Genomic DNA, 27209 nt, shown 5'->3' with positions numbered 1-27209 from the left:
AGAGGCCCCGCGGCTCGGCTGGCCGAGCCAGGAGGCGGCGACCCGGGCTGGGCCGGGACTTCCTTCCTCCGGGACAGCAGAACCACCCGCAGGCGGCTCGGCGCTCCAGGCAGCTCGCGGAGCTAGAGCGCAGTGATGGGCTCCCTTCTAAGCAGCGACAGCTCCAAGTCTGCACCCGCCTCCACCACCCCTCGGACGCAGGAGCGCAGCGGGCACACGGAGCTGCCCATCACGTCCTTCGACTGCTCCGTGTGTCTGGAGGTGCTACACCAGCCGGTCCGCACCCGCTGTGGCCACGTGTGAGTGTCGGCTGGCGCGCCCACCCAGCGGGGAGGGATGCTGGGGAAGCCGAGGGCACGAGGTGGGTGGAAGTAGAAGCAGCGAGTATTGGGGAAACTAATGCAGAGCTTTGTGCACCTGGATGCCGGGGAGATACCCAGGGTATGTGCTTGTGTGTATGTGGCTGGGGGCGCTTACACGGGATTGTGAGAGCTGGGGAATCATCGGGCGGTAGCACGGGGACCTCAGACAGGCACATTGGTCGGGCTGGGTTTGACTGATCGGCTGTGCCTCCCACTCTTCTGAGAACCTGGGTGAGTTTTGTTTTGTCATTTTGGAGCTGTGCACATGTTCCAGAACCTCCGGAGGCTGGTTTCTTTTGCTGTAGAGGACCTGTGCAAGCTCTTTTTAATTCTCACACGCGTTCCTTTCCCAACTCACACAGACCTCGACCCCTCGAAAATCGTCAAGGCCAACTAGAGCATGCCAAAGGCTTTCTGAGGTTAGCTTGACTAATGGATAGGGTGGGGTTTGGAGCTCGGATGTTTGCTTCACACCACTAAATTCACCCGTTTAAAACTGCTGCAAAGTGACTGGAGGTTGTGAGCTACCTGCCGTAGGCATGGCCCCTATTCAAATCTAAAGTATATGGCAGTTTTCTTCAAAATGTCGTGCAGGTAGTGAAAATTCATTGCTGTTGCAAAATAAGCAGTAGTTGTTTCTAAGAAGGCTTTAAAAAAGAAGCCTCAGGCTTAAGCTGTTCGGGTGTGTTTTTAGGGAGTGTTTGTATTGGCTGAAGGCGGGGTATGCAGGCTGGGTTTTTTGTTTGTTTGTTTGGGTTTTTTGTGGTCTCCTGGTTGTGAGTTGTGTGCTTGCATGCATGCTTAGATCAGAAGCAAAGCCCGCTCCACTGTCTCTGATGAAACTAAGACAATCCGATAAAGCACAAGAACAAAAACATGTTGGTGTCGACTTTTGGCTAACTAACAAAACAAAACAAGCCCCCGTAAATTAAAAATGCAAATGCGCAACCATGTTTTTAACAGCACTTGAAGGCTTGACAAACACGGAGAACCCGGAAGCCTTGGTACCACAGGGAGGCAGGGAGAAGAATGCGCCGCCCACACTGTTTAAATCCTAGAATGCTCTGGGTGCTAGCTACTTTGTGGTTTTTCTCAGGACCTGTTTTCTTCAGCATTGCACTTTAAATTCAAGGCTTACATTTTTGACGTCTTTTCTAGGTAGTGGTGTTGCTTCCTAGCTGTCTCTACATAGCTCTGACATACCATCCAAAGGCCAGGGTGGCAGGGTGAGAGGCAAGCTTCTGTTGTGTAGTGTTATGAAATATATCAACTAGGTCAGAACAATAGCCTAAAGAGAATTACATTTTTTAAAATTTTTTTTCTTTTGGGAGGCTTGAGGGGTGCTTTTGGGTCTCACTTAAAGTAGTCTAGCCTCAAATTCACTACATAGCATTACAGCCAAACCAGAGATGAAACGTACCCTTTGAGAATCCCTTCCACTGCTCTGAAGGAGCAGCTGTGCCACTGGAGTCCTCTGATTCCAGATTGTTTTCAGGGGTTGGATTTTAAACACTTTAATATTTGTTTCTACCAAAGGAGAATATAAACTTGCAAAAAATGTTACATTTCTTTCTGTTTAATCTTTTTTCTTTGTTAAAGTGAAGAGGAAACTGACCACTGGAAAAATAGTCATAAAATATCATAACAAGGGCTGGACGAATTGCTTTCCCTCCCTCAACTCTTCTTTGTTTTGACAAATCTATGTCCATTGTTCTGACTGGGCAGAATTTCCATGTTCTTCCTTTTAGCCGACTTGGGCCCCTTGCACTCTATAAATGTTAACCAGAGTCCGTCTGCACTGGAGAGACTGTTAACAATTGTACATTCTAAATGAATGACTCTTTCCCTACCAAGCTTAAGTTGGAAAAATGAGAAAATTGCAAGTGAATCTCTCTATTTTCATTATCTCAGGTTAGATTGAGAACCGGGCTGTTTTTGTTGATTTTAGTTTACAAACAAGTAAATGACAACAGTTCTCTGGATGAATGTATAGGGGAACCTTTACACAGCATGTGACACCAAACACCGCATGCAAACATGTGACTGCAAGGTGGGTTTGGGATTCAGACTTTTTTTTTTTTTGGATTTTGTTTTTGTTTTTGTTTTTTGTTTTTTTTTTTCTTCGAGACAGGGTTTCTCTGTATAGCCAGCCCTGGCTGTCCTGGAACTCACTCTGTATACCAGGCTGGCCTTGAATTTAAATCCCCTGTCTCTGCCTCCCAGAGCGCTGGGATTACAGGCATGCACCATCACCGCCCATCTGGGATTCAGCCTTCTTGTGACCCAGTGGTTGCCCTTCTCATTCTTAGTCTCTGCCTTTAAAAAAGTGAGGGAGCAGCGCGCTGTTACCAGCGTGTGAGACCCACAGAAGCTGGTGAGCAAGGAAATGTAGACCCCAGTAGTGTAGCACTGGTTTAGTCCACCGCCCCGGACTGGATCTCCAATGCCACCCACATATTGGTATAGTCAGCCTCTTTGTTTTGACAGAGTCCCATGTATCCTGGATGACCCTGAACTCACTGTGCAGTCAAGGATGACCGTCCACGATTAGTCATTACATTTCTTTGATTTTTCTTTTTCCTTTTTTTGAGAAGTGGGTCTGACATTGTATGGCAAGCTGGCCTTGAATTCTGAGAGCTCCACCCCTGCCTTCGCCTCCTAAACCCTGGGATTAAAGGTATATGCCATCCTGACTGCATTCCTGGTCTAGATTACAGGCATGTTACACATGTGATGCTTGAGTATTGACCTCAGGTCCTTTGCCAGATAGGCAGGCTGAGCAGGCACTCTCCCAAATGAACTATACTCCTGTTCCTGTTTGTTTTTTGAGACCGGGTTTCTCTGTAGCCCTGGCTGTCCTAGAACCTGCTTCGTATGTCAGGCTTGCCGTGAACTCAGATCTGCTCTCCTCTGCCTCCTGAGTATTGGGATTAAAATTTTGTATAACCACAGCCCCACTCTTGTTTTTTGTTTGTTTTTTAAAGATTTATTTATTATGTGTAAATAGACTCATGGTAGCTGTCTTCGTTTACTCTAGAAGATGGTATCAGATCTCATTACAGATCGTTGTTAGCTACCACGTGGTTGCTGGGATTTGAACACACAACCTTCAGAAGAACAGTGCTCTTACCCTCTGAGCCATCTCTTCAGCCCAGTTTGTTTTTTTAGTTAGGGTTTTACTGAGAGAGAGAGGGAGAGAGAGAGAGAGAGAGAGAGAGAGAGAGAGAATCTTGTTTTGTATCCCAGGCTGGTCTCTGTGAGGGAACTCACATAGATCCACCTGCCTCCTAAGTGCTTGGATGTGCACCACCATGCCTGCCATCCAGCATTTTATATTTTGATTTGATTATTCATATTACAAAAAAATAGTTGTAGAATTAGGTTAGAAGAAAAGGACTTCCTACATTTGCTTTAATATTGTCAGAGAACTGGGGAAAGAGAGTAATTGAATGGAAACTGTGAACTGAACTAATTTACCATTGAAGAGAGCAGTCAGGTCTGGGGATGTTGGTCATCGGTAAAGCGCTTGCCTAATGCGTGCAAGGTTCAGCATCCAGTGCCAGAAAAATAAGCTCTTCTATGAGTGCTATAGACACACGGGCTGAAGGGGGCTGGGGATAAATATTAGCTACTTTACATGACCTGGGCCATGCATAAAGAATTCGTTTGCACATATGGGTTCTGTGAGGGCAGAGAGGAGCCAGAACATCTGGACGCTGAGGTCTTACATCTTGGAACACAAGCCGGAAGCAGAGAGCAGGACATCAGAACAGTCAGAGTCTTTAAATTCTCAGTGTGCCTCTGGAGATACACCTCCTCCAACAAGGCCAGAACTCGTAAGCCTCCTGAAACACTGCAACATGCCTGGGACCAAATATTCAAATGCTCAGAACTATGGGGAACACAGCCACAGTTCTGATGCAGCGGCAAAGTTCTTACTGGTATATTTTGGTGTAGAAGTTTTTCCTCCCAGCCCCATGCTCCCAGAAATAAGACTCATATCTACAATTACCTTGACCATATAGGCAAACTCTTCTCAGACTGGAATCATAACTTAAAATAACCCATTGATTTTACTCTACATTCTGCCTTGTGACTGGTTACCTGTGCTCTGATACCACGTCTCCGTCTCCTTGTATCTTCCTGCCTCGTTCTATCCAATAATTCTTTCTGCCTCCCAGATGTCCCACCTTCTATTCTACCCTTTCCTATAGGCCATAGTGTTTTTTATTGACAGGTCATTCATCCATACAGTACATAAGATATTCTCTCCATACTTTGGATTCAATCCCTTAGTGTTAACACACTCAGATAAACACAGCAAATAATTAGCTTTCCAAATAGCTATAGTGGACAAAAGAGAAAATTCCTAGGATTTAATGAATTCATAGGAGGATATATATATGGAATTTATTGGATTGATTTATAGCTGCAGTCCTGCTAATCCAACAATGGCTGGTTGTGAACAGAAAGTCCATGAATCTAGTAGTTGCTCAGTGCACGAGGCTGGATATCTCAAGTAATCATTAGTATATCCTGAAATCCCAAAGAACTCTCTAATGCCAGGGAAAGAATGGAGATCCTAGCAAGGCAAGGGCAAGCAGGAAAAGAGGAAAGCTTCCGTCTTCCATGTCCTCCATATCCTTCCATGTAGACTTTCATCAGAGGGTGTGGCCCAGATTAAAAGCCTGTCTTCCTATCTCAAAGGTCTAGATTAGAAGTGGATCTACCTACTTTAAATCAAGTTTTAAAAAAAATTCCTCACAGGCGTGTCCTTACATTTTTGGATTTTAGTTAGTTCCACATGTAGTCAAGTGACTACCAAGAAGAGTCATCCCAGGCCTGCTGAGCAACTGGCCATCTCTGGTAGACAGAACTTAAAACTCAATTGCCAGTAGCTGGTTCTAGTGAAGCATACTTGTGAGAAGTTGACATGTAGAATCCCGGAAGACTGCCACAGGTTTAAAGCCAGCGTGGATATAAAGGGGTAACCAGCTGGGACTGCCCTAAGGAGACTCTGTCTCCAAACAACAGAATACCATATAGAAATAAGCAAAGACAAATAACTCAGAGATCCTGGAGAGTAAATCTAGGGGGAAGTAAATGAAAGGTGGTGAGAGTTAGCAAGGTCTAGAGTAATGTGTCTCAACCTGTGGGTCCCAACCCCTTTGGGGGTCAAAGGACTTTCACAGGGGTGTTACCTGAGACTTATCAGAAAACACAAATATTTACATCATGGTCCATAACTCTTAGCAAAATTACAGATATGAAGTAGCAATAATTTCATGCTTGAGGCAGTCGCCACAACACAAGGAACTGTATTGAAGGATTACAGCATCAGTAAGGTCGAGAGCTCCTTTTCTAGAGGTTTAGTATGGGTCCAAGAGAGCCAAGAACTGCAGGGGCAGGGGCGGCGTAAGATAGGAAGAACTGTGTCTTCCTTGAACTCCATGGAGAGGAGCACTTAACCTCATAGACCTGGACACTTTTCCTAGAAGGCAATGCTGGTGATGCTCTTTGTAAACCACTTTAAGGAAAGAGGATGAAATTGCATTAGAGATCAAGCAGGAGCTATAAAACCTGTCCACAGAGTGGCTCTCAAGAGGAGATCCTTTCATGTGCCACCACTGCCCAGCTAAAGAACAGAACTCAGCTCCTGCAGAAGAGCAGGAAGCGCTTTTAACCAGAGAGAGGAAGGGGAGAGGGAGAGGACATGAGGTGGTACTGGAGATTGAACCCAGGGCTTCATGCATGTTGTGAAAGGGCTCTAGCAACTGAGCCGCATCCCTAGCTCCAACAGTCTGTGGTTTCTCTGTAAGGACTTTAAGATCGAGCTGATGATTAGCCACAGACCTTTCATACCCTGGAAGAACACCCCATTGTACTTGGTGAGCGTGTTAGAATGTGGTGTATGAGGCTTTTATGTTACAATTGGGAAATCCTTGAGTGCCATTGTTCTAGTAGGTGAGCACATTTTTTTAAAAGCATCTTGTGGTGACCACTCCTTGAAGATTTAGCAGTTAAGTGTTGGCTAAATTGAAGTGACTCCAAAACAAACCATAGTTTGTACAATTTGGTGTTCTTCCATAGCATCAGTCAACTGACCTTTTGTAGCTTAGCTTGTGTCTCTCTCTCTCTCTCTCTCTCTCTTGCATGCTAGATTTGACAGGGCTATTTTTCTTTTTCCCCACTTCCCTTCTCCCTCTTGCTCCTGCCCCCACTCTCTCCAGCCTGCTCGCTCCGGCCCATAGTTTTCTTTTTTTTTTTTTTTTTTTTTTTGCTTCTCATTAAGAATGGTTGTGAGCCACCATGTGGATTTGAACTCATGACATCTGGAAGAGCAGTCAGTGCTATTAACCGCTGAGCCATCTTACCAGCCCCCCACACTTCCCCCCCCCCCCCATTGATTTTCTTGGGGACTGAACTCAGTATCTCTTGCTAGGCAAGCACTGTAGCACTATATACACTGTACCATTAAGCTGTCCTTGGGCCAGACCAGTCTGATCCATTGTTGGAGGAGGTTGGTTGTGTGCGAGCATTGTCTTATTGTGGACTGTTCACCTGTGACTTTTGCCTTTTCCCCTAACTCTTGTTTCCATTTTGATGCTAACTTTGCTGGCTCATATCTTTTCTTTTTTATTTATTTTTTAATTCTGTAGAGAGAGATTCTCACTCTAACCCAGGCTGACCTGAAACACACTGTATAATCCTGATCAGCCTTCAACCTAAAGCAATCCTCCTGCCTCAGCCTCCCAACTGGTGGGATTACAGATGTGAGCTGTTAATAAGCACATCCACAGTGAAGCTTTGTGCTGAGTAACTCAGTTCAAAGGTTAGGCCTGCCACCTGCTGTCAACAGCATCTTCCAGATCCCTCCCACAGAATGCCATCCCCCAAACACCCTCAACCCTAGAGAGTCCCCAGGGCTTCCCTTTCCTGTTTGAATTCAGAGTTTAGTTTTGCTCTGAGGCTGGGGACATATGTCTCCCCAGTGTCCTTAGCTGTGTTTTCCTGTTTCCTTCCAGTACTCTGCCAGTCTCTTCATTACAGGGGATTTTGGCTAATTACTTTAGAGAAATAGAATGGGTTCATGAAATAACAAATAGGAGTGATGTAATTAAGTTTCCAGCTGGTTTCCAAGTCGGTTGAGTCATTATGGATTTCCTTATTGGTTTCTCCTGCTATGCTACAAGGGGAGTGGGGTTGGTGCTGGAGGGAAGGGCCACACTCCCAGAGAGGGCTTCACCCCAAGAATTCTGGGAGATGGCACTGGAGCGGTACCAGGCTAGTAAGATAAGTCACACCAGCAAAGCCAGGAGGTTGGGTTTGTGTGAAATCATATTTCAAAGCCCTGGGAATGCATTCAGAAGCATTTTGTTGTTGATGTTGGAGGTGAGGGTGGTTTTTTCATTTAAAAATTACATTTGTTTTGTGTGGGGTGTATGTGGAAGGGTGCTTGTGCTGTGGTGTTTCCTGTGGTGTGGGGTCAGAGGACAACCCGTGGTAGATGCCTCCTACCGCTTGGTATTTCCCTGTCCATGTTCAGAGGTTTGAAAACAAGAAGCCAGATTGTTGCTGTTTGACAGTTTGCTGTTTTTATCCTTAACTATATTCTCTTTGTGTTTAATCCAGCTTTTATCCTTAACTATATTCTCTTTGTATTGCTCCTTCTTTTTGTGATCTCCCCACTTTACAGCCTCCTAGGAGGGTGGTCAGAGTAGACATTTGAATCTCTCCTTTCCTTAGTGTTTTCCTAGGCCCCTCCCTTGGGGTCTTCATGGCATCACACTTTTTGAGAAAGGATCTAATATAGAATTTAGGCTGGTCAGCCTTTTACATTATTGGGGTTGATCTTGAACCCTGGACCCTCCTCCTGCCTTTGCTTTCCAAATGCATGTACGACAGCACCCAGAGCTTTGTGCATTTTATTATCTATGAGCATACAAATAGTTAGTGCATACAAATATTTTTAATCAACTACACCTCAAGAAACCATAGCCAGGATACCACAGTATGATTTACTCATGGGAATTTTAGCAATTCCCAGAAAAGCCTATATTGGGCAATTTCTCCTAACTGATTGTTGCGTCAACTTTCTGACCATGTTCGGAGCAGCCACTATTGTGCCTGGGTTGTGTAGGAGGGACCTTGTGTTCTAAGTGGCCCGGGATCTTTCTCACAGTGTTACTGTAACTTCCCTGTCATCACAGGAATGTTTTTGTTTTGCTCCTCAGCTTTAGTGAGGTGATACACTCTGACTCATGCAGTGTGGATTGGGTTGGTGAATTGCTGCAATTGTTCACAGCCTGTGACACCATAACCCAGATCTAGAATAGTTAGTTCCTATACACTGAACTTTCTGTCCCCATAGCTAGCCCCACCAGCTCCATTTGCTTCTGGAATTAACTTTGGGACTGTGCAAGCTCTTAGATTTGCAGAAGGGACATGGAGTTTATTTTTGCCTGTCTTGTCTCTTTGTCACCATCAACAGCCATTTGCTATAGACATTTGCTATAAGGCAGCAGTATGTCCTGGCCTTTTGAGTCAGGGTCTCATATAGCAAACTCACTAACATAGCTAAGATGACCCTGGACTTCTTCTTCATTCTCCTGGACTTCTGAGATTACTGATATGTACCAGCCTTGTCTAGTTTATAGAGTAGTGGGGCTGAGACCCAGGGCTGCATTCGTGCAGTGCGACTGAAATAGACTCCTAACTTAGTGCTGGTTTTCAGAGACAGTGTCTCATGTGCCTCTAGTCTTGAACTTGTTCAGGACTACCTGATCCTCCTTATACTTCCTAAGTGTCCGGGTCACAAGTTTGTATTCCCACACCCAGGTTAAGGCTCCAAAGTTTATTGAATAGGTACATTATAAACTAAAGGTATTTGAGGAGGCTCATTCTTTTGCGGGGACTTGAATGACCTGTAAAATGTTAAACCTCTGTAATTCTGAATGCCTCTCTGACTCTTGCTTAACTTTGGTCCTGGTTTATGTTTTGAGATGGTCTCATGGGCTGAGACTGTATATCCTTTTTTTAAAAAGAGTTATTTATTATTACATGTAAGTACACTGTAGCTGCCTTCAGATGCAGAGGGTGTCAGATCTCTTTTTTTTAAATTCAAAATATTCTTTATTTAGCATCAGATCTCATTATGGATGGTTGTGGTTGCTGGGATTTGAACTCAGGACCATTGGAAGATCAGTCAGTGCTCTTAACAGCTGAGCCATCTCTCCAGGCAGAGTGTATATTCTTGAAGAGTACATATTGCGAGTGGTTCAAACGTTCAACTAAAAATAATGTCTTTTTTCATGGTATTCTGGATCAGTGCCCAGACTGGCCCTGAGTGTGTAGCCCTAGCTGTCCTGGAACTCATTCTAGGCTGGCCTCAAACTCAGAAATCTGCCAGCCTCTGCATCCCAAGTGCTGGGATTAAAAGTGTGTGCCACCACTGCCCAGCTGACCTTCTTGAGTTAAGGCTGGCTCTCTGTCTACCGTCTCTCTCAGCACAGCTCCCGATTATGCCCTGAGATTCCCAGCTGTTGTAGTGTTTGGTTTTGTTCCCATTAGGAGTGTTCCCAGTTCTTCTCCAGGTTCCCTTGTATACTTACCACTATTTTTCTGTTTGGCTTTTGGAAAGGGATTGTATTGTATGTAGCCCAGGTTGACTGAAATCCCAAGTATTGGGATTAGACTGGTATATTACCATGCTGATTTAATTTTCCTCTCTAATTTGACAAAGAATCTACCCATTTTTATCTTATTCCTCTGCTTCCTACAACCCCCTTTTTTGGTGTTTGTTTTTGAAGGCTAAACTAGACTCAATCTGTTTACCTGAGGGTGACCATGATTTCTGTGCCTTCACCTCCCAAGTGCTAAAATTGTCCTGCCACCATGCCCAACTTAAAACCTGAGGTCTTATTAGACTGCATGCTTCTGTACTCTCATGTTTTGCTGAGTGAGGAGTCATCTACCCCTACATAAGGCATATAAGAAGAAAATTCAGGTTGGAGTCATTGATGTTGTATTTGGAATGTTTTTTAATTTAAGTTGAATGTTTGAGCCATTTGTAAAAAAACACTCTTAAAAGAATATACTTTCAAGGTTTTACGTGTGTCTTAGGGTTTCTATTGCTGTAAAGAGAAAACCATGACCAAGGCAACTCTTATAAAGGATAACATTTAATTGGGGCTGGCTTATTGGTTCTGAAGTTCAGACAATTATCATGGTGAGAAGCATGGCAGGGTCCAGACAGACTTGTCACTGGAGGAGCTTCTTTCTTTCTTTCTTTCTTTCTTTTTTTTTTTTTTAAGATTTATTAATTAAGTTTAAGTCCACTGTAGCTGCCTTCAGACACTCCAGAAGAGGGTATCAGATCTTGCTAAGGATGGTTGTGAGCCACCATGTGGTTGCTGGGATTTGAACTCAGGACCTTCAGAAGAGCAGTGCTCGCATCCACTGAGCCATCTCTCCTGCCTGAGCTGAGAGTTCTACATCTTGTTCCAAAGGCAAGTATGAGAAGACCGACTCTTCTGCTTCAAAGCCCACCTCACAGTCACACTTCCTCCAACAAGGCCACACCTCCTAATGGTGTCACTTCCCATGGGCCAAGCATATCCAAACCACCACAACTGGCCCATATTTTTAGTTCTAGCACTTGGGGGGCAGATCTGGTAGATTCTGTGAGTTTGAAGCCATTTTCATCTATATGGTGTGTTTCAGGAAAACCAAGAGTACACAATGAGACTCTTTCTAAAAAGCAAACAAACAAAACAAGAAAATACTTTTAGCCAGGCTTAGTGATGTATTCTTGTTTTTTTTAATTTATTTATCTTATATATACATGAGTATATTGTCACTATCTTCAGGGACACCAGAGGAGGGCATTAGATCCAATAATAGATGGCTGTGAGCCACCATGTGGTTGCTGGGAATTGAACTCATGACCTTTGGAAAAGCAGCCAGTGCTCTTAACCACTGAGCTATCTTGCCAGCCCAGTGATGTATTCTTGTAATCCCAGGTAGATTACAGATGGTAGAGACATTTGTGGGAAACTGATAATTCTCTTCTCAGATTCTCTCTCTCTCTCTCTCTCTCTCTCTCTCTCTCTCTCTCTCTCTCTCTCTCTCTCTCTCTCTTTCTCTCTCTCTCATATTTCGAGACAGGGTTTCTCTGTGTAGCCCTGGCTATCCTGGAATTCACTCTGTAGACCAGATTGGCCTTGAACTCAGAAATCTGCCTGCCTGCCTCCCAAGTAATGGGATTCTGCCTTCCTTCCTTCTTTTTCTATTTATTTATTAAATTTAAGTCCACTGTAGCTGCCTTCAGACACTCCAGAAGAGGGCATCAGATCTTGCTAAGGATGGTTGTTAGTTTTTCAAGACAGGTTTTCTCTTTGTAGCCTCGACTGCCCTGGAACTCACTTTGTACACCAGGCTGGCCTCAAACTTACTGATATCCACCTGCCTCTCCCTTCCCTGTGCTCTGAGATCTGTCTTCCCCCTGCTTGCTCAGTCCCTGTGGAAGTAATAAGGCATCAGATTCCTGAGAAATGGAGTTGGAGGTGGCTATAAGCCACCGTGTAGGTGCTGGGGATTGAACCTGTGTCCTCTGCAAGAACAGCCAGTGCTCTTGACCACTGAGCCATCTCTCTAGACACACACCCTTCGGATTCATAAAAGATTTTAGACATGGGGAGAAAGTCGTGCCTGTTAGGCTCTGACATGTTCGGCAAGCAGCTACAGGAAGAAGCAGAGAATGAAAAGGCCCTGAGTATCAGCCAGCCCATGCCCAGAGTTTGGAAAGAAGAAAGAGAAGATATTACATTTTTCTGGGTAATTCAGAAAAATGCTGACTTTTTAAGGGGTTACTCAAGGGAGGGGGGTTCTGAGGTAAAATACATTAAAATACATTAAAAGTACATCATGTCATTAATGGTATAATTATTTCACCCACCTTTTATCATGACTTGAGGAAGTCAACCTTCCTGATGTGAGGACAGGCCGGACTGGATTGAGTCATGTCTTGGGTCTCCACACAGGGCCAGAGGCAGAACTTAGACTCTGTCTTTTTACCTGGGAGAGGTCGAATGGACCATAACAAAGCCAGATACCTTGATCTTTTTTTTTTCTGAGAAGTCTTATTGTGTCTTATTGTGTAGCCCTGGCTATGCTGGAACTTGTGATATAACCAGGCTGGCTTTGAACTCACAGCTCTACCTACCTCTGCTTTCTGAGTGTTAGAATTAAAATCTAACACTAAACTAACTAATCTAAACTACCATGATTTCTTTTTTCCCCCTTCCCCCGATTTCTTTTATTTTTAAATTATGTGTATGCGTGTATATGTGAGAATGTGCCCCATATGAGTATAGGCCAGAAGACATGGGTGTTAGGAATGGAACTCAGATCCTCTGAAAGAACAGTATGAACCCAAGTGCCGAGCCCCATCTCCTGATGCATTCTCGGTTTCTTTTGAGTAGGTTCTGCCGATCTTGCATCTCGACCAGTATAAAGAACAATAACAAGTGGACATGCCCATACTGCCGGGCATACCTTCCTTCAGAAGGAGTGCCCGCGACTGATGTAGCCAAGAGGATGAAGTCAGAATACCAGAACTGTGCCGAGTGCGGAACTCTAGTGAGTACAGGCAAAGGTTCCCAGTGAAACCTATCATTCTAACCCCCCCCCCCCCCACCTTTGGGGACAAGTAGCCCAGGCTGGACTTAAACTTGCTATCTCCTACCTCTGCCTTGGAAGAGTCAGGATTGCGTACATGCCCCACCACACCAGTGCTTTCAGTATGTGTGTGTGTGTGTGTACACACGCAGCACTGGAGAGTGAACTCAGGGCTTCCTTCATCCTGCCTGAGTGTTGTGCCAGCGAACCAGATCCCCAGCGCTTTTCAGAGTCATTAAGTTCCCTGTGTCAGCTACAAACCTATTCTGTAGCCCCACCAACCTTTTAAACAGCATTTTTGAAACTTGGACCAGCCCCCAGCCCTGCCCAGTGACTGATCTGGTTCAGTTACCTGGATCACCTCTTGCCGGGGTCCTAAAGGACACCCTCCCTGTGTCAGCCACTGCCAGGGTCTTTGAGACAAGGACAGACAGGGAGCATGGCATCTCCTGTGACCTTGTACCCAACACTCATCCACCAAGGTCTGGGTGCATTTACAAATATTTATACATGAAAGAATAATCTATCATGGCCACCTGACCAGAATTTGTACATAACCTTTGTGGACAAGCATCCTGATATCCAACATTAATTCTCTCTCTTCCTGTTTCCTTGTTTATTTTGTGTGTGGTGGGGCACACGTGGACAACCTTCCTGTGGTTGTCTATCCAAAACAGCATTCTCAAACCCCGGATGAGGGCCCCCGTCAGACTCTCTTCTCAGTCACAGGATTTTGATTGTAGGAGGAGCCCTGTGTCAGTCCTTGCTTTCTCGGCTGCCCTTCTGCCCAGGAATGCTGCTTGTCCCCAAAACAAGTTGCAGCTGGTCCTGTTTCACTGTCCAGGCCAGCGGCTCTCCTTGAAGCCTGGCCTTACTATTCCAAGAGGAACTTCTTAGCTACCATCCTCACGTCTTGGTTCCTCTGTTGAATTATCCACAGCGGTAGAATAGGCCAGAGGCTCATTGTCCACCATCTCTGTAACAGTACTTTACACACTGATGCATGTCTAGACTATAAATTTGTCAATTTGTCAATGTACAGTCCTCAGGTTGGTGATTTTTCTAAGGAAAGCTTATTTTTCTTTCTTTTAAAGATTTATTTATGATTGTATCTAAGTACACTGTAACTGCTCAGATACACCAGAAGAGGGTGTCAGATTTCATCATGGACAGTTGTGTGTCACCATGTGGTTGCTGGAATTTGGACTCAGGACCTTTGAAAGAGCAATCAGCTTATTTTTATCCAACCCCAACTTATTTTTCTTGAACAAAGAATGCAATTTTTTAAAAACACTCTTAGCCTAGTCTACCCTGGAACTTGTGATACTCCTGTGTAACATTCCAGGTACTGGGGATTGTGTGTGTACCACACGCACCTACTTCAGAACTAAGTCTTCCTTTCTTCCTTTCCTTCCTTCCTTCCTTCCTCTCTCTCTCTCTTCCCCTTCCCCCTCCCAAGCACCTCCCCCCCTTTTTTTGAGACGGTCTCACCCTTTAGGCGTATGTGGCCTGGAACTCACTACATAGATCAAGTTGGCAGATCCCTTACCTCTGCTTTTTCAAGTGCTTGACTTAAAGGTATACACCATAATTTATGGCTATTTCCATCATGTGGTAAGAGTTTTTGAAATTGAGCTTCCAAGGGAGGTGTGGGCAGAATAAGGCAGCATAGACTGGTGTAGGCTGGCTGTGGACTGCCACCTAGCTGCAGCTGTGAGAAGCTTCCTCCAGCAGATCTTACCAGCATCTCTGAGCCGACAGATACTGTGCTATCTACAGAGCCCTTGGACAAGCAAGGGCTCCTTGTCCTGCCCTGATGAAGATGGACTACAAGAGGTTGACTTCTGTTAGCTGTGGTGGCTCTGGGAAGTGCGCTGTGCACTTCCAGAGTTATACACTGGAAGTGCACTTTCAAGTTATACAACACTGCTGGTCATCACACATTAATGGCATTTATTACTTCACTTAATGTGACAGCTTGCTTTTCTTTCTTTCCTTATTTCTTTCCTTCTTTCCTTTTTTTTTTTTTTTTTTTTTTGGAGACAGGATTTCTCTGTATAGCCCTGGCTGTCCTGGAACTCACTCTGTAGACCAGGCTGTCCTTGAACTCAGAAATCTGCCTGCCTCTGCCTCCCAAATGCTGGGATTAAAGGCGTGTGCCACCACTGCCCAGATCTCTTAATCTTTACTGTTTCTCTCCTAGATTCGTCTCTTTCCCACAAAACCTATTTGCATAGCAGGATGCAAAACAGACTTTGTTACTCTGTATCTTTTGGCCTTTTTAGAAAACAGCATGCTTTTCAGAAGGAACAAATCAACATTCAGTTTCTGAGATGTTTGAAGATTCTGTGTGTGTGTGTGTGTGTGTGTGTGTGTGTGTGTAGATTTTAAGCACGTCAATTTATCATTATATTTGTTTTTGTTGTTGTTATATTATTACTTTTTGGTTTTTCAAGACAGGGTTTCTCTGGGTGCCTCCAGCTGTCCTATATGTCTATGTGTAGACCTGCCTGCACTCAGTCTTAGAGAGCTGTCTGCTTCTGCCTTTAATTTTGGGACTAACAGTGTGGGCCACCACCATTACTCTTGATAAGGCCTGCACTTTATGACTATTCTGTGAAGAAAAATCCAAATTATTAACAGTCCCAGTGTAACCGGATTTGAAAGTCATGAAGCCGGGTTACATAGAGGCCCTTGCCCACAGAGGTTGACCTTGAATTTGCTTTGTGTAGGTCTGCCTCAGTGACATGAGGGCCCACATAAGGACGTGTGAGAAGTACATCGATACATACGGCCCACTGCAGGAGCTTGGCGGGACCACAGCAAGGTTTGTTGGAATGCGATAGAACGCCGTGCTAACTGCAGTCTCTGTGTCTAAGCCAGGGAGACTGAGGCAGGAGGTGTGACTCTGAGGCCATCCTGGACTACAGAGTAAGGTACTCCTATGCAAAACCACTCATAATTGGACATCTCTATGTGAGTAGTGGGTCTGCACCATGCAGGTGCCGGATCCTGTAGCAGCCAGACTGTGAGTTACAGTTGTGAGCCCCCATGTGGGTCCTGGGAACTAAACCTGGGTTCTGCAAGGGCAGCAGGCGCTCTTAACCACTGAGCCACCGCTCTAGGCTCGAATTTATACTTTTTAACCTAAAAAGCCAAAGGATCACTCTGTTCTGAATTTACTGGTAATAATTGCCCTGCTAATGTACCTGCTGCTGCAGCATTTGCTTTACAAATGATGCCATAAATTCTAAATTGAGTATTTTTGCTATAAACAGAGAACAGAGTCTGCTAGGTCTACCAGTAGGGAGGAAAGAAGGAAGACTAAAAAATAGGTTAAGAAAATATGGCTTTGACTGCAAGTTGATGGAGTTTATGAAAAATGTAAAAATATATAGAAACTAATTTCTTTGTATTGCTGTTTTTGTTTTTATTTCCAAGACGGGATTCTCTGTGTGGTCCTGGCTTTCCTGGAACTCACTCTGTACACCAGGCTGGCCTTGAACTCAGAAATTTGCCTGCCTCTGCCTCCCAAGTGCTGGGATTAAAGGTGTGCGCCACCACTGCCTGGCTTTCTAATTTCTTTTGTCAATTAAAATTATAACAAAGAGGGCTGGAGAGATGGCTCAGCAGTTAAGAGCACTGACTGCTCTTCCAGAGGTTCTGAGTTCAATTCCCAGGAACCACATGGTGGCTCACAACCATCCTTTTCTGGTATGTCTAAAGACAGATACAGTCTTATATAAATAAAATAAATTAAAAAATTATAACAAAGACTATTAAAGCTAAGCTTAGTAGTACATGGCTATAATTCCGGTAGGCAGGAAACCAAGGGAGAAGAAGGATTGCCAAGACAAGGCAAGTTTGCGATACATAGTAACTTTGAGGACAGTTTGAACAAGACAAGGAGAACAAAATAAACAAAGCCCCATCCTAATGCGGTGACATATGCCTATAATCACAACATTCCAGGAGCCTGAAGCAGGAGGATTGCTGAGAGCTTGGGGAAAGCCCGAGCTACACAGCAAGACTGTTGTCGTAAAACAGTCAGAGAAGCAAGCCAGGTGTGGTGGTGCACAACCATGCTTCTGGCACTTAGGAGCTGGAAGCAGGAGGACCAAGGCAAGCCTGGGCTAAGTGTGAGAACCCACCCCTCACAAAAAGGAACTAGCCTAGCTATGGCCTATACAACATTTTCTTTTTGGAATTTCTAACTAGAAGGCCACTCTAGCTGGCCACTATACGTGGTTGTAATTCTGTGCTATTTCCAGATGTGTATGCCCATTTTGTCAGAGGGAACTGGATGAAGACTGTTTGCTGGACCATTGCATTATCCACCACAGATCAGAAAGGAGGCCTGTGGTAATGATTCTTATCTACTGCCTGTCTGTCTGTCTGAATTTAAGAAACATTAGAAACTGCACCGTGGTTCATGCATGTAATCTCAGCACTTGAGAGGTGGTGAAGGATAGATATAGATGGTTTGAGGCCAACCTGGGCTAAACATACTTGGGTTACACAATTAGAACTGTATCTGCTCCTCCCCCAAAGAAATGATTCATTAGAAACTCCACTTATTTTCTAGTTTTTAAAGTTACTACATTTATTTACCACACACAGTTCACATGTAGGGATGAGGGGACATTTGGCACAACTGACATCCCTTTGAGATTTTCACCAGCTCCAAGAAACTCTCTTTAATATTATGTGGTTGGGCATGATGGTACATGCTTTTGGAAGGGAAAAGCATGTGGACCCTTGTGAGTGTCTAGCCTGGACTGCATAGTGATAGCCAGGCAGTGGTGACACTCGCCTCTTATCCCAGCACTTGGGAGGCAGAGGAAGGTGGATCTGAGTTTGAGGCTAGCCTGATACACAGAGAAACCCTGTCTCAAAAAACCAGAGACAGGATGGGGAGATACTCAGATGAAGAGAGAAATGTATAGGATATAACTGCAGCCCTAGCTGACCTTGAAGCCAAGTGTTGTAATAGTCAGCTTTAGCCACAGAGAATTCAAAGCTAGCCTGAGCGACATGAGAAACAAAACAACAGAACAGTGCTGGGGAAATGTCTTAGTCACTTGAATGCTTGTACAAACAGGAAAACCTGAGTTCTGATCCCCGGTGATCCCCTAAAACCTGTGATTCTTCTGTAGCCCCGGGACAAGGAATACAGAGGAGGCCAGCTAGCTAGCCTAGACTAAATGCTTAGCTTCAGTTCAACGAGAAGCTCTGACTGAAACGATAAGTTGGAAGGGGAGCAGAAGAGCTGGGACAGTGCTGCTCTTACAGAGGACAAGAGTTCTGGGGCCTACCTGGTAGCCTGCAGCAATCTTTATCTCTAGTTTTAGGGTATCCGATGTTCTCTACTGGCGTCCATGGGACCCACACATGGATGTGACACACATATCATACACGCAGGCAAACACGCATACATGCAAAAATAAAAGTCAGTAAATCATTTTTTAAATAAAATAAAATCCTTAACAAAAATCTTGGTAACTTAAGTACATGAAGTGGAAATGAAAAATAAAAATAAATTAAAAACACAAGGTGGAGAACAGTTGAGGAGAGCACATGACTTGACCTCTGGACTTCACAGGAAGATGCACAGACATGACCCTGTACATATACACACAAACATACGAACACATGCATACATCACACTCACCAGGAAACTAAACCAACAGTGTTGGTGTGTGTCCAATAGATTAATAGTCTATGGTGACTTCCTTTTTAAAAATCTGGCATTGATAGTTATTTAAACTTGTTCTTGAACTATTTGTCTTTCTTCCTCCAGTTCTGTCCGCTTTGCCATTCACGACCTAATGAAAACCCAAGTTCCTTCAATGGCAGTTTAATTAGACATTTGCAAGTCAGCCACACTTTGTTTTATGATGATCTCATAGTAAGTATATTTCTACCTTTTACATTATATTTTTTGCTGTCTTTATTAAGCTTACTTTTTATAATCCCCATGTGTAAAATTATACATGAAAAATGTATGTAGGTAGCATTAAGTATTAGCTTAGAGAAAAGTCATGACAGTCAAGTGCTTTGTAAAACTAATATTGAAGTAGTCTTCTTTAATCAGCTGTGGTGGTATACACCTTTGATCCCAGCACATGGGAGGCAGAGGCCAGTATAGCTCTGAGTTCAAGGTCTGCTGGGTCTACATAGTGAGTTCCAGGCCAGCAGGGCCTGCCTCATAAGACACTGTCTCAACAGACAAAAATAATAGGATGGACTTCCAATAGAGATTTCACCTTTGTTTTTGTGGAAGTGAGAGGGACTACTTTGTGTTTTACTTATAGAAGGGCTGTTCTGAAGCCTGTGTTTCACTTTGAAAAATAAAGTGAAGCATTGCTTATATTTTCTCTGTATAAATTAAAAATAAATACAACTGTAAGCATTCTTTTTATGAGTGCACTGTTGCTATCTTCTGACACACCGGAAGAGGGCATCCAATGCCATGACAGATAGATGGTTGTGAACCACCATGTAGTTGCTGAGAATTGAGCTCAGGACCTCTGGAAGTCCAGCCAGTGTTTTTAACCACTGCACTGTCTCTCCAGCCCACTGGTAGCATTCTGAATCCTAGAGGTGTCCCCCCAGGGCTAGGAAAAAGCCAGTTAGTCAACTCTACCCTACGAAAACTAGCAGGAATGTGTAGACTTTATTCCAGACATCTGTGAAATACAGGTAACACCCTGACCAGAATTTCTTTCTTTTACTTTCTAAATCTTCAGGTTTTAATTTCCTTTTCATTATAAATATATGTGTATGTTGGGGGGGGGAGGGTCTGTGTTTGTGCCCAAGGCATTCAGAAGCAGTCATTGGATTCCCTGGTGGTTATGTGCTATTGTAGAGTTCATGACCACTGGGAAAGACCCCCAGACTCAATTCAGATTATAATTAAGCAAATGTATTAAGGCTACAAGCAAGGCCTACAGTCTCTAACCTGACTGCACAGAAACAGATGCAGAAAGGGCTTTTGTTTGTTTGTTTGTTTGTTTGTTTGTTTTTTGTTTTTTTTCCGATTTGGTTTTTTTCCAGACAGGGTTTCTCTGTATAGCCCTGTCTGTCCTGGAAATCACTCTGTAGACCAGGCTGGCCTGGAACTCAAAAATCCTCCTGCCTCTGCCTCCCAGAGTGCTGGGATTACAGGCGTGCCCCACCACTGCCGAGCCAGAAAGGGGTTTTAAAGGTGTAAACCACAAGAACTGTTCTGCTCTGCCAAGATTATATGGTCAAGGAGACCTTGAATGTCCGCAGATTACAGCAGATTACAGAAGCCAGAATCAGCAGTTAGTCATAGTATAACAAGCAGATGATCACAGCTGTACATTTCTGAGTGGGGGGGGGGGGGAGAGTCAAGGAGTCAAGATTGCCAGGAACTTACCTTCCAGGAACTTGAGTAAGAGACAAACAGTTTTTAGGAACCAACACGGATGCCTAGCCAACACAGTGAGCTAATTCTCCATAAATTATTAAGACCTGACAGCAATAGTGAAAGGCCAGGGAAACAGTGACCTCAAAAGTAAGTTCTGGGTCTATGACAAGCTTCCGGAAAAGATGGAGAGGCCATGTAAGCAAGAGAATTTATTTCCTGAAAAATGAACGTTGCATTGTTCTGTTCCTCCCAGTTCTCAAACACTACTGATTATTTCTAATTATTTTTTTCTGTATTGTAGGATTTTGATATACTTGAGGAAGCCATTATTCGCAGAGTGTTAGACCGCTCACTCCTTGAATATGTGAATCAGTCAAACACCACATAATTTTATGAACAGGAAGGGGACCATTCACTCATACCGTTTAAGATGCTGCTTGAAGGACTGGAGGGAAGGTGTCAATGATGGAGAAACATGTACTAAGTGTTATACGCTTGTCTTTCTTATGCTGCATTCAAAAACTGTTTTCTGGTTTAGATCTGCCTTTACATTCTTGAGTTTACTAGACATTTAACCACATGAAACAACCTCCATCAGCCATTAGCAGATGGAAGAGACACAAGGCAGGCTGGCTATGTGATGGAGTAGCTTCATGTGTACATTAGTGATACTGTGTATAACGCTATGGATCCCCAACTATCATCATGGTTAATCGAGAAAGACAATCTCTGTCCTATGTTAAAAGATGGAGAAAGGAAGGAAATATGGACAAGGTAATCTGAAATTTATGCTCAAACTCTCATGCTCTAATCTCCAATAAAGAACCTGAAAAAAATCTTATGAGAAAGAAGGAAAAGAAAGAATTTGAAGTCATCAAAATCCAATTTAACCAAATTACAGTACACAATACTGCAACAAATTCCACGTTTGAAGTGTGTTCTTAGCCAGGCATGGAGAGCATGAGTGTAATCCTGGTATTCAGGTGGTGAGCACAGAAGGTTGAGAAGATCAAGGCAGCTTTGGCTAACAAGCTGGCTATTGAGACTATACAACAACATTTAAAAACTTAAAAAGGAAAAAAAGTGCACTTAACTACTGATGTATTATATTTGCACATATACAAATTTCATGAAATATTTTTCAAACACCCATAGCTTACTCCTTGGAAGTATTTTATCATGTAGGTGATTTCTAAGACCCATCTGTGGGTATTCATGGTCCTTTTCACATTGATGATTTTGAGGGGAACTCACAAAGTTTGTTTTTCATTTTAACATCTTAAAAAGTATAAAATAAAGCACATGTACTAAAAGCCAGATATGAAATGCTTAGCTTAATGTGTCATAAAAAACATGGTTCATGGATGGTTATGCGTGTACCTCTTAGAGGCTGAGCAGGATTATAGTTCAAAGTCTGCCTGGGCTAGAGTGGAAGACCCCGTCTCAAAGCCAAAGAAACAAAAGCATTATTAGCACACTTATTTAGACATCTGTGAATAGACTTCCCCCCATTACAAATGACACTTTATTGAGGTTCAACTTCAATTCTCTTTGGCCATCCCTTGAAGGTTGAGTCTTCTTAACACTGTATTACTTTCCTTGCTGTCTCCTACAGCAAGGTCTTCTATGTTGAATTTGTTTCCTTCTATGGACCTGAGATCAGTAACTCTCTAAGAAGCCTGCTTTCTTTCTGTAGGGAATAGTAGATGCCTATAAAGAGGATCTGTTGTTCAAGGTCTTCCTCGGCTACAATGCAGCATCAAGGACAGCCTAGGCTACACAAGACCCTGTCTCAACCTGCCCCCTTCTTCATTCCAGAAAAAAAATCTTTTAAGGTCAATGACTGCTATTGAGGTGTCCATTGTCTCAAGGAAAGCGCCAGGGAACAGCTGTATGCTTGTTGTAAAGATGAGAAAATGGCTTGGTGGCCATCGTAGCCCAGGATGGCTGCTAACTAGAGACCCTGTGGCTTCAGCCTCTGTGTGTACAGGCACAGGTGTGTGCTGCCAGGCCTGCGAGACCCTTGGGGACGGTGCCAACGTCTTCTGTTAGGCTCTGCTCTCTCCCTCTCACCCACTAATTCTTCAAGCAATGTGCATTTATCACAATATGATAAAATTTCACATGTGATTCTTTACTGTTACATTCAGGACACTTACTAGGATTTCCATCTTGGGATTGAGAAAAAGTTAACAAAGGCCATAGACGTGAACTCCCGACTGTTATCTGACTTAAAATGCCTTTTGTAAAGGGGCTGAGCTGGCTCAGTAGGGAAGAGCACTGAATGCCAAGCCTGGGAGTCAGAATTCCATGCCTGTGATCACATTTGTGAAGGAGAACTAACTCCCACGGGTGCAAGCATCCTGTGTACTCCCCATCACACACAACTAAGCTTGATACAGTTTATATTGTAATTATATATAAGCATCATTTGTTGTACATAAACACAGTCATAATCATGGCGCCATGATTTCTTCCCCATTTGGAGACGGGTTCTCATATGTGCGCCTGGCTGGTCTGGAGCTCACTGTAAAGCAGGCTGGCCTTGAACTTCAGGTGATCTTCCTGCTTCTACCTCCTCCTAAGAGCTGGGACTTAGATATGGGCCAAGGCTTCTAAAATTTCCCTAATTGTCCACAACTGCTTTGATATTGCTACTGTTTGTTCCTCAGGACAAGGCAACTAGGAAGATAGAAAGCTGGGGAGGTAAAGGGCTTCAGGGCAACCCTTGAGTTCCTCACTTATCTTTAGGTGTTGTGTCAGATCCAGGAACTGTCTGCCTAGGGCCAGTGTTGGAGCACAGTCACATTGCTTTCCATACTGACTGCAAACTTGCTCTTTGAGTAACAGACTTGTAGTCTGGGTCTGAGTGAATGATACAATAAAAGAAGTTTTTTTTTTTTTAAGAGATGCCCATGAGGGAAATCACAGCACAGTTCTGAACATTGGTAACTGCTGCCCTGTCAGTCAGTCTAGGTTAATTTAGAGCAATATGAAAGTCATGGGTAAGTTTAAAACCCTACTGTGGGGCTGTAGAGATGACTCAGCTGCTTAAGAGCACTGACTGCTTCCAGAGGACCTGGTTCAAATCCTAGCACCCACGTGGCGGCTCACACCTGCCAGTAACTCCAGTTCCAGAGGATCTGATGCCCCCACATAAGACATATGCAGGCGAAACACCAGTACACATAAAATAAACACTGACAAAACAAACATTCTGGCTCAGTGGGTAAAATGCCCTCTGAACAGGCTGGCACCCAACTTTGACTCCCAACAAACTCAAAGGAGAACTGAACCATAAAAGTTGTCCTTTCATATCTGCACCTGCACTGTGGCATGCTGGAGTCTGAATTCACACAAAGAATAAAGAGGTGTGGGGGGTGGAGAGATGAGTGAGCACTTAGGGTCCGTTCTACTCACAGACCCTAAGGACCTAGGTCTCAGTCCCCATGTCGGACAGCTCACCCCAGCAGCTCCTGTCTGCCTTCCACTGGTGCTTGGGAACACAGGTGCATGCTCACAAATTCTTAAAATATAATAGAAATAATTTAAAAAAAAAAACCAAACAACTGCGTTCTAAATGGGGCATGGTGACTAAAGCCTCTGATTCCAGCACTTGGGAGGACGAGGCACAAAGATCAGGAGGAGCATAAGGCCGGCCTCAGCTATATAGTTTGGGGCTGGCCTGGGGTTATATGTGACTCTGTCTCAAACACCAAAACCCTGTGTGCTGAGTACTAAATTCAAGTACATGGGCAAACTCAGAATCCTACCCAAGGCTTTTTTGTCTGTTTTTTAATTTTGCCACCCATAGGATAAATTAGGTGCTGGTCACCTGAGTTTTTTTGTATTCTGAATTGCTGTGTTATGAAAATGAGATGAAGATACAATTTCACTGTGCATTTATCTTATAAAAAGGAATTTGGTTCATTGCTTTCAAAAGTAAAAACCAGTATTCAAAGTTGTTAATCATTAATAAGAAACTTTTATGTGCTTTTTGTGAATATTGCCTAATGAAACAACTTTACAAGGGGGAAAATGATGCTGTGTTATTTTAAAACTAAGTTCTCCTAAACTTGGAAAATGGCTTGTGATCAGTGGGAAGGAGTTAGCTTCTAAGAACCCCTGACTCTGGCGATGTCAGCTCCTGCTGTTACTGGGGATTAGGTTTGTTTCATTTCAAGAGAACTCCAGTTTTTGAATGTTTATCATATGATAGTTTGTATGCTTACACATTGAAGGTATTTTTTTAAGTACTAAGAGCTTTATTTTGTTCAAATGTAAAAGGAACTTCTGATCAGAATTTAAAGTGTATAATTCTTTTCCTTTTGAAAACTGTATCATGAGAATAAAGAATGGCAGGACCATTGCTTTCATTAAAATACCCCCTGCTTCTGTTCCCGTGTCTCGTTTTTTGTGGTGCTGGGCATCAGACCTAAGACCTCACACATGATGGTCAAGCAGTCTCAGGCCAAGCTGCATTCCTAGTCTGATTCCTTCTTAACAGATCTAAATTAGCTGCCTAGGCTGCCCTTGGACTCAGATAGCTGGGACTGACTACCGGCATGAATCACCATACACAGTTTTTGTTGTTTTGAGACAGGGTTTCACCACGTAGCTTTGCTGGCCTGGGTTTTGCTTGTATAGTCCAGGCTGGGCTTAAACTTGTGATCCTTCTATCTCTGTCCCACAAAGTGCTGGGGCTGTAGCCATATACTACTTACTCTCCTGACTAAGTAGGTTAGGAGAAGCTCCTCCCTGCTTCCTTGCAGTACTAGGGCATGAACCCAGGGCATGTGAATACCTCCAGTTTACCTTTTCAGGAGTAATGGAACCCCTTGACAATAGTCAACAGTAACACCAACGTGCTCAGAATACAACATTTTCTGTGCTGCGTTGTTAGGGATATTTTCACTGTTAGTGATAAGGGACTATCTTCTACAGAGCAGAATGTTGAATATCTTTAGTTTCTGTGTAGATTCCAAGCCAATAGCTTACTCTTCCCAACTAGGACAACCAAGAATCTCTCTGGACAATGACAGCATCTTTAGTAGAGAACTATAAACTAAATGAAAATTACTTCTGTGGTCCGATCCTTAGCACCAAATAAAATAGGTGTGGTTACATTTCCCCACATATACCACATGCATGGGGCGGGGGCTTGAGTTACAAGAGATGTCAGGTCTCCTGGAACTGGAAATGTAGTTGTGAACTACCATGTGGGTGCTGAGAATTGAACCCAGGTCCTCTGCAAGAACATACAGTACTTTTAACCAGTGGGCCATCTCTCAAGCCAGAAAATAACACATCTTGAGGGTTTTTTTTTTTTTAAGATTTAATTATTATATGTAAGTACACTGTAGCTGTCTTCAGACACACCAGAAGAAGGCATTGGGTTTCATTATGGATGGTTGTGAACCACCATGTGGTTGCTGGGATTTGAACTCAGGACCTTCGGAAGAGCAATCAGTACTCTTACCCGCTGAGCCATCTCTCCAGCCCCAGAGGCAGAGTCTTAATATGCAACTATGGCTGCTCCATGAGTCAGAAATCTGAGTGCTTTGCCTCCTGAGAACAAGGATTAGTATTATATGCAACCATACCTGGATAAAATAATAATTTACCATACTGTACCATCTGTCTCCTTTTCTCATTTGTTTTTGTTTTGGAGACAGGGTCTCTCTACATAGTCTTGACTGTCTTAGAACTCACAGTGTAGACAGGATGGCTTCAAATTTATGGAGATCAGCCTCTGGAGTGCTGGGATTAGAGTATATATTGCCAAGCTCAGGTTCCTGCTAACCCCCACCCCTCCCCACGCCATCCCTTCTTTTATAGAGAGCCTCACTTTACTGTCTAGGCTAACCTTAGCTATTTAACCCACTTTGGCCTCAGAGAGCAGGCCTGTCTCAGCCACCTAGTGTTGGGTTAAAGATGTTCAAAATGCATAATGCCAGATGTTTCTCTTCTCTCTATTTTTCTCTGGACGGAGTTTTAGAATAGAGAGCCCTGGGGGAAGCAGTTCTTGGAGAAACTGCTTACCTCATGCTCCTTCATGGGACAGAAACCAAACACTGTTTCTGTCCCAGACTTGTTTTGTCTGCTGTGCAGAATGCTGACCCTCCAAGGATGGTTTTGCAAAAAAGACAGCCAAGCATATGGAGTTTTAGGGACAGACCTGCCTCCCTAAGGTTTAGGGCCATGTGGGGAACAAGGAAACAGCCAGCTAGGCAGCCTAAGGCCCCAGGGAAGGGGACTGCAATCAAGGTAACTAAAGTTGGCTGTTTAACTGCTAGCTCAATTCAACAGAAAATGTGGGCCTGAGGGTGAAACTCTTAGCAGGCCTGATGTCAAAAGATCCTACATCTGTGGGAACCCAAGACAAAGACCTGTGGTTTCAGCTGGCTTGAGACAGACTAAAGTCAAAGATTCTGAAAAGCAGTTCATCGGGGCAGTGGAGGTGGTGGTGGTGGTGGTGGTGGTGGTGGTGGTGGTGGTGGTGCTTTGGTGCAAGCTATGGACCTGAGCTCAATTTCAGAACTCAAGCCAAGGTGAAGGAGAGAGCCAACCCCACAAAGCTGTCCTCTGACCTCCATATGTACACAGTAACATCTGCCCCACCCAATTCATTTACACACAAAACAAAACAACCTCCTACAAGTATGTTATGGTTTGTATTTGCTCTGTCCAAGGAATAGCACTATTAAACCCTATTGGAGTAGGTGTGGTCTCATTGGAGTAGGTGTGTCACTGTGGGTGTGGGCTTTAAGACCCTC

The 27209-nt window shown here is 43.8% G+C and overlaps 1 protein-coding gene across 2 annotated transcripts; it reads left to right on the top strand.

The window, feature by feature from the left end:
* Positions 1-57: 57 nt before the first annotated feature.
* Rnf125 (ring finger protein 125) lies at positions 58-24616 on the top strand. 2 transcript variants are annotated; one of them, XM_052155732.1, is made up of 6 exons: positions 58-299; positions 12845-13001; positions 15773-15867; positions 17312-17402; positions 18841-18948; positions 20735-24616. In XM_052155732.1, the coding sequence occupies exons 1-6, from the start codon at positions 136-138 to the stop codon at positions 20819-20821; spliced, it is 702 nt and encodes a 233-aa protein (XP_052011692.1). In that variant the 5' UTR covers positions 58-135; the 3' UTR covers positions 20822-24616. The 2 variants fall into 2 exon arrangements, with proteins under 2 accessions (XP_052011692.1, XP_052011693.1); XM_052155733.1 differs by lacking the exon at positions 58-299 and adding an exon at positions 390-441.
* Positions 24617-27209: the final 2593 nt, after the last annotated feature.

The sequence above is a fragment of the Apodemus sylvaticus genome, chromosome 13 (assembly GCF_947179515.1).
Source record: "Apodemus sylvaticus chromosome 13, mApoSyl1.1, whole genome shotgun sequence".
Taxonomy (NCBI): Eukaryota; Metazoa; Chordata; class Mammalia; order Rodentia; family Muridae; genus Apodemus; species Apodemus sylvaticus.
Note: the sequence above shows the minus strand (reverse complement) of the source record. Positions and strands in the feature narration are given on the sequence as shown.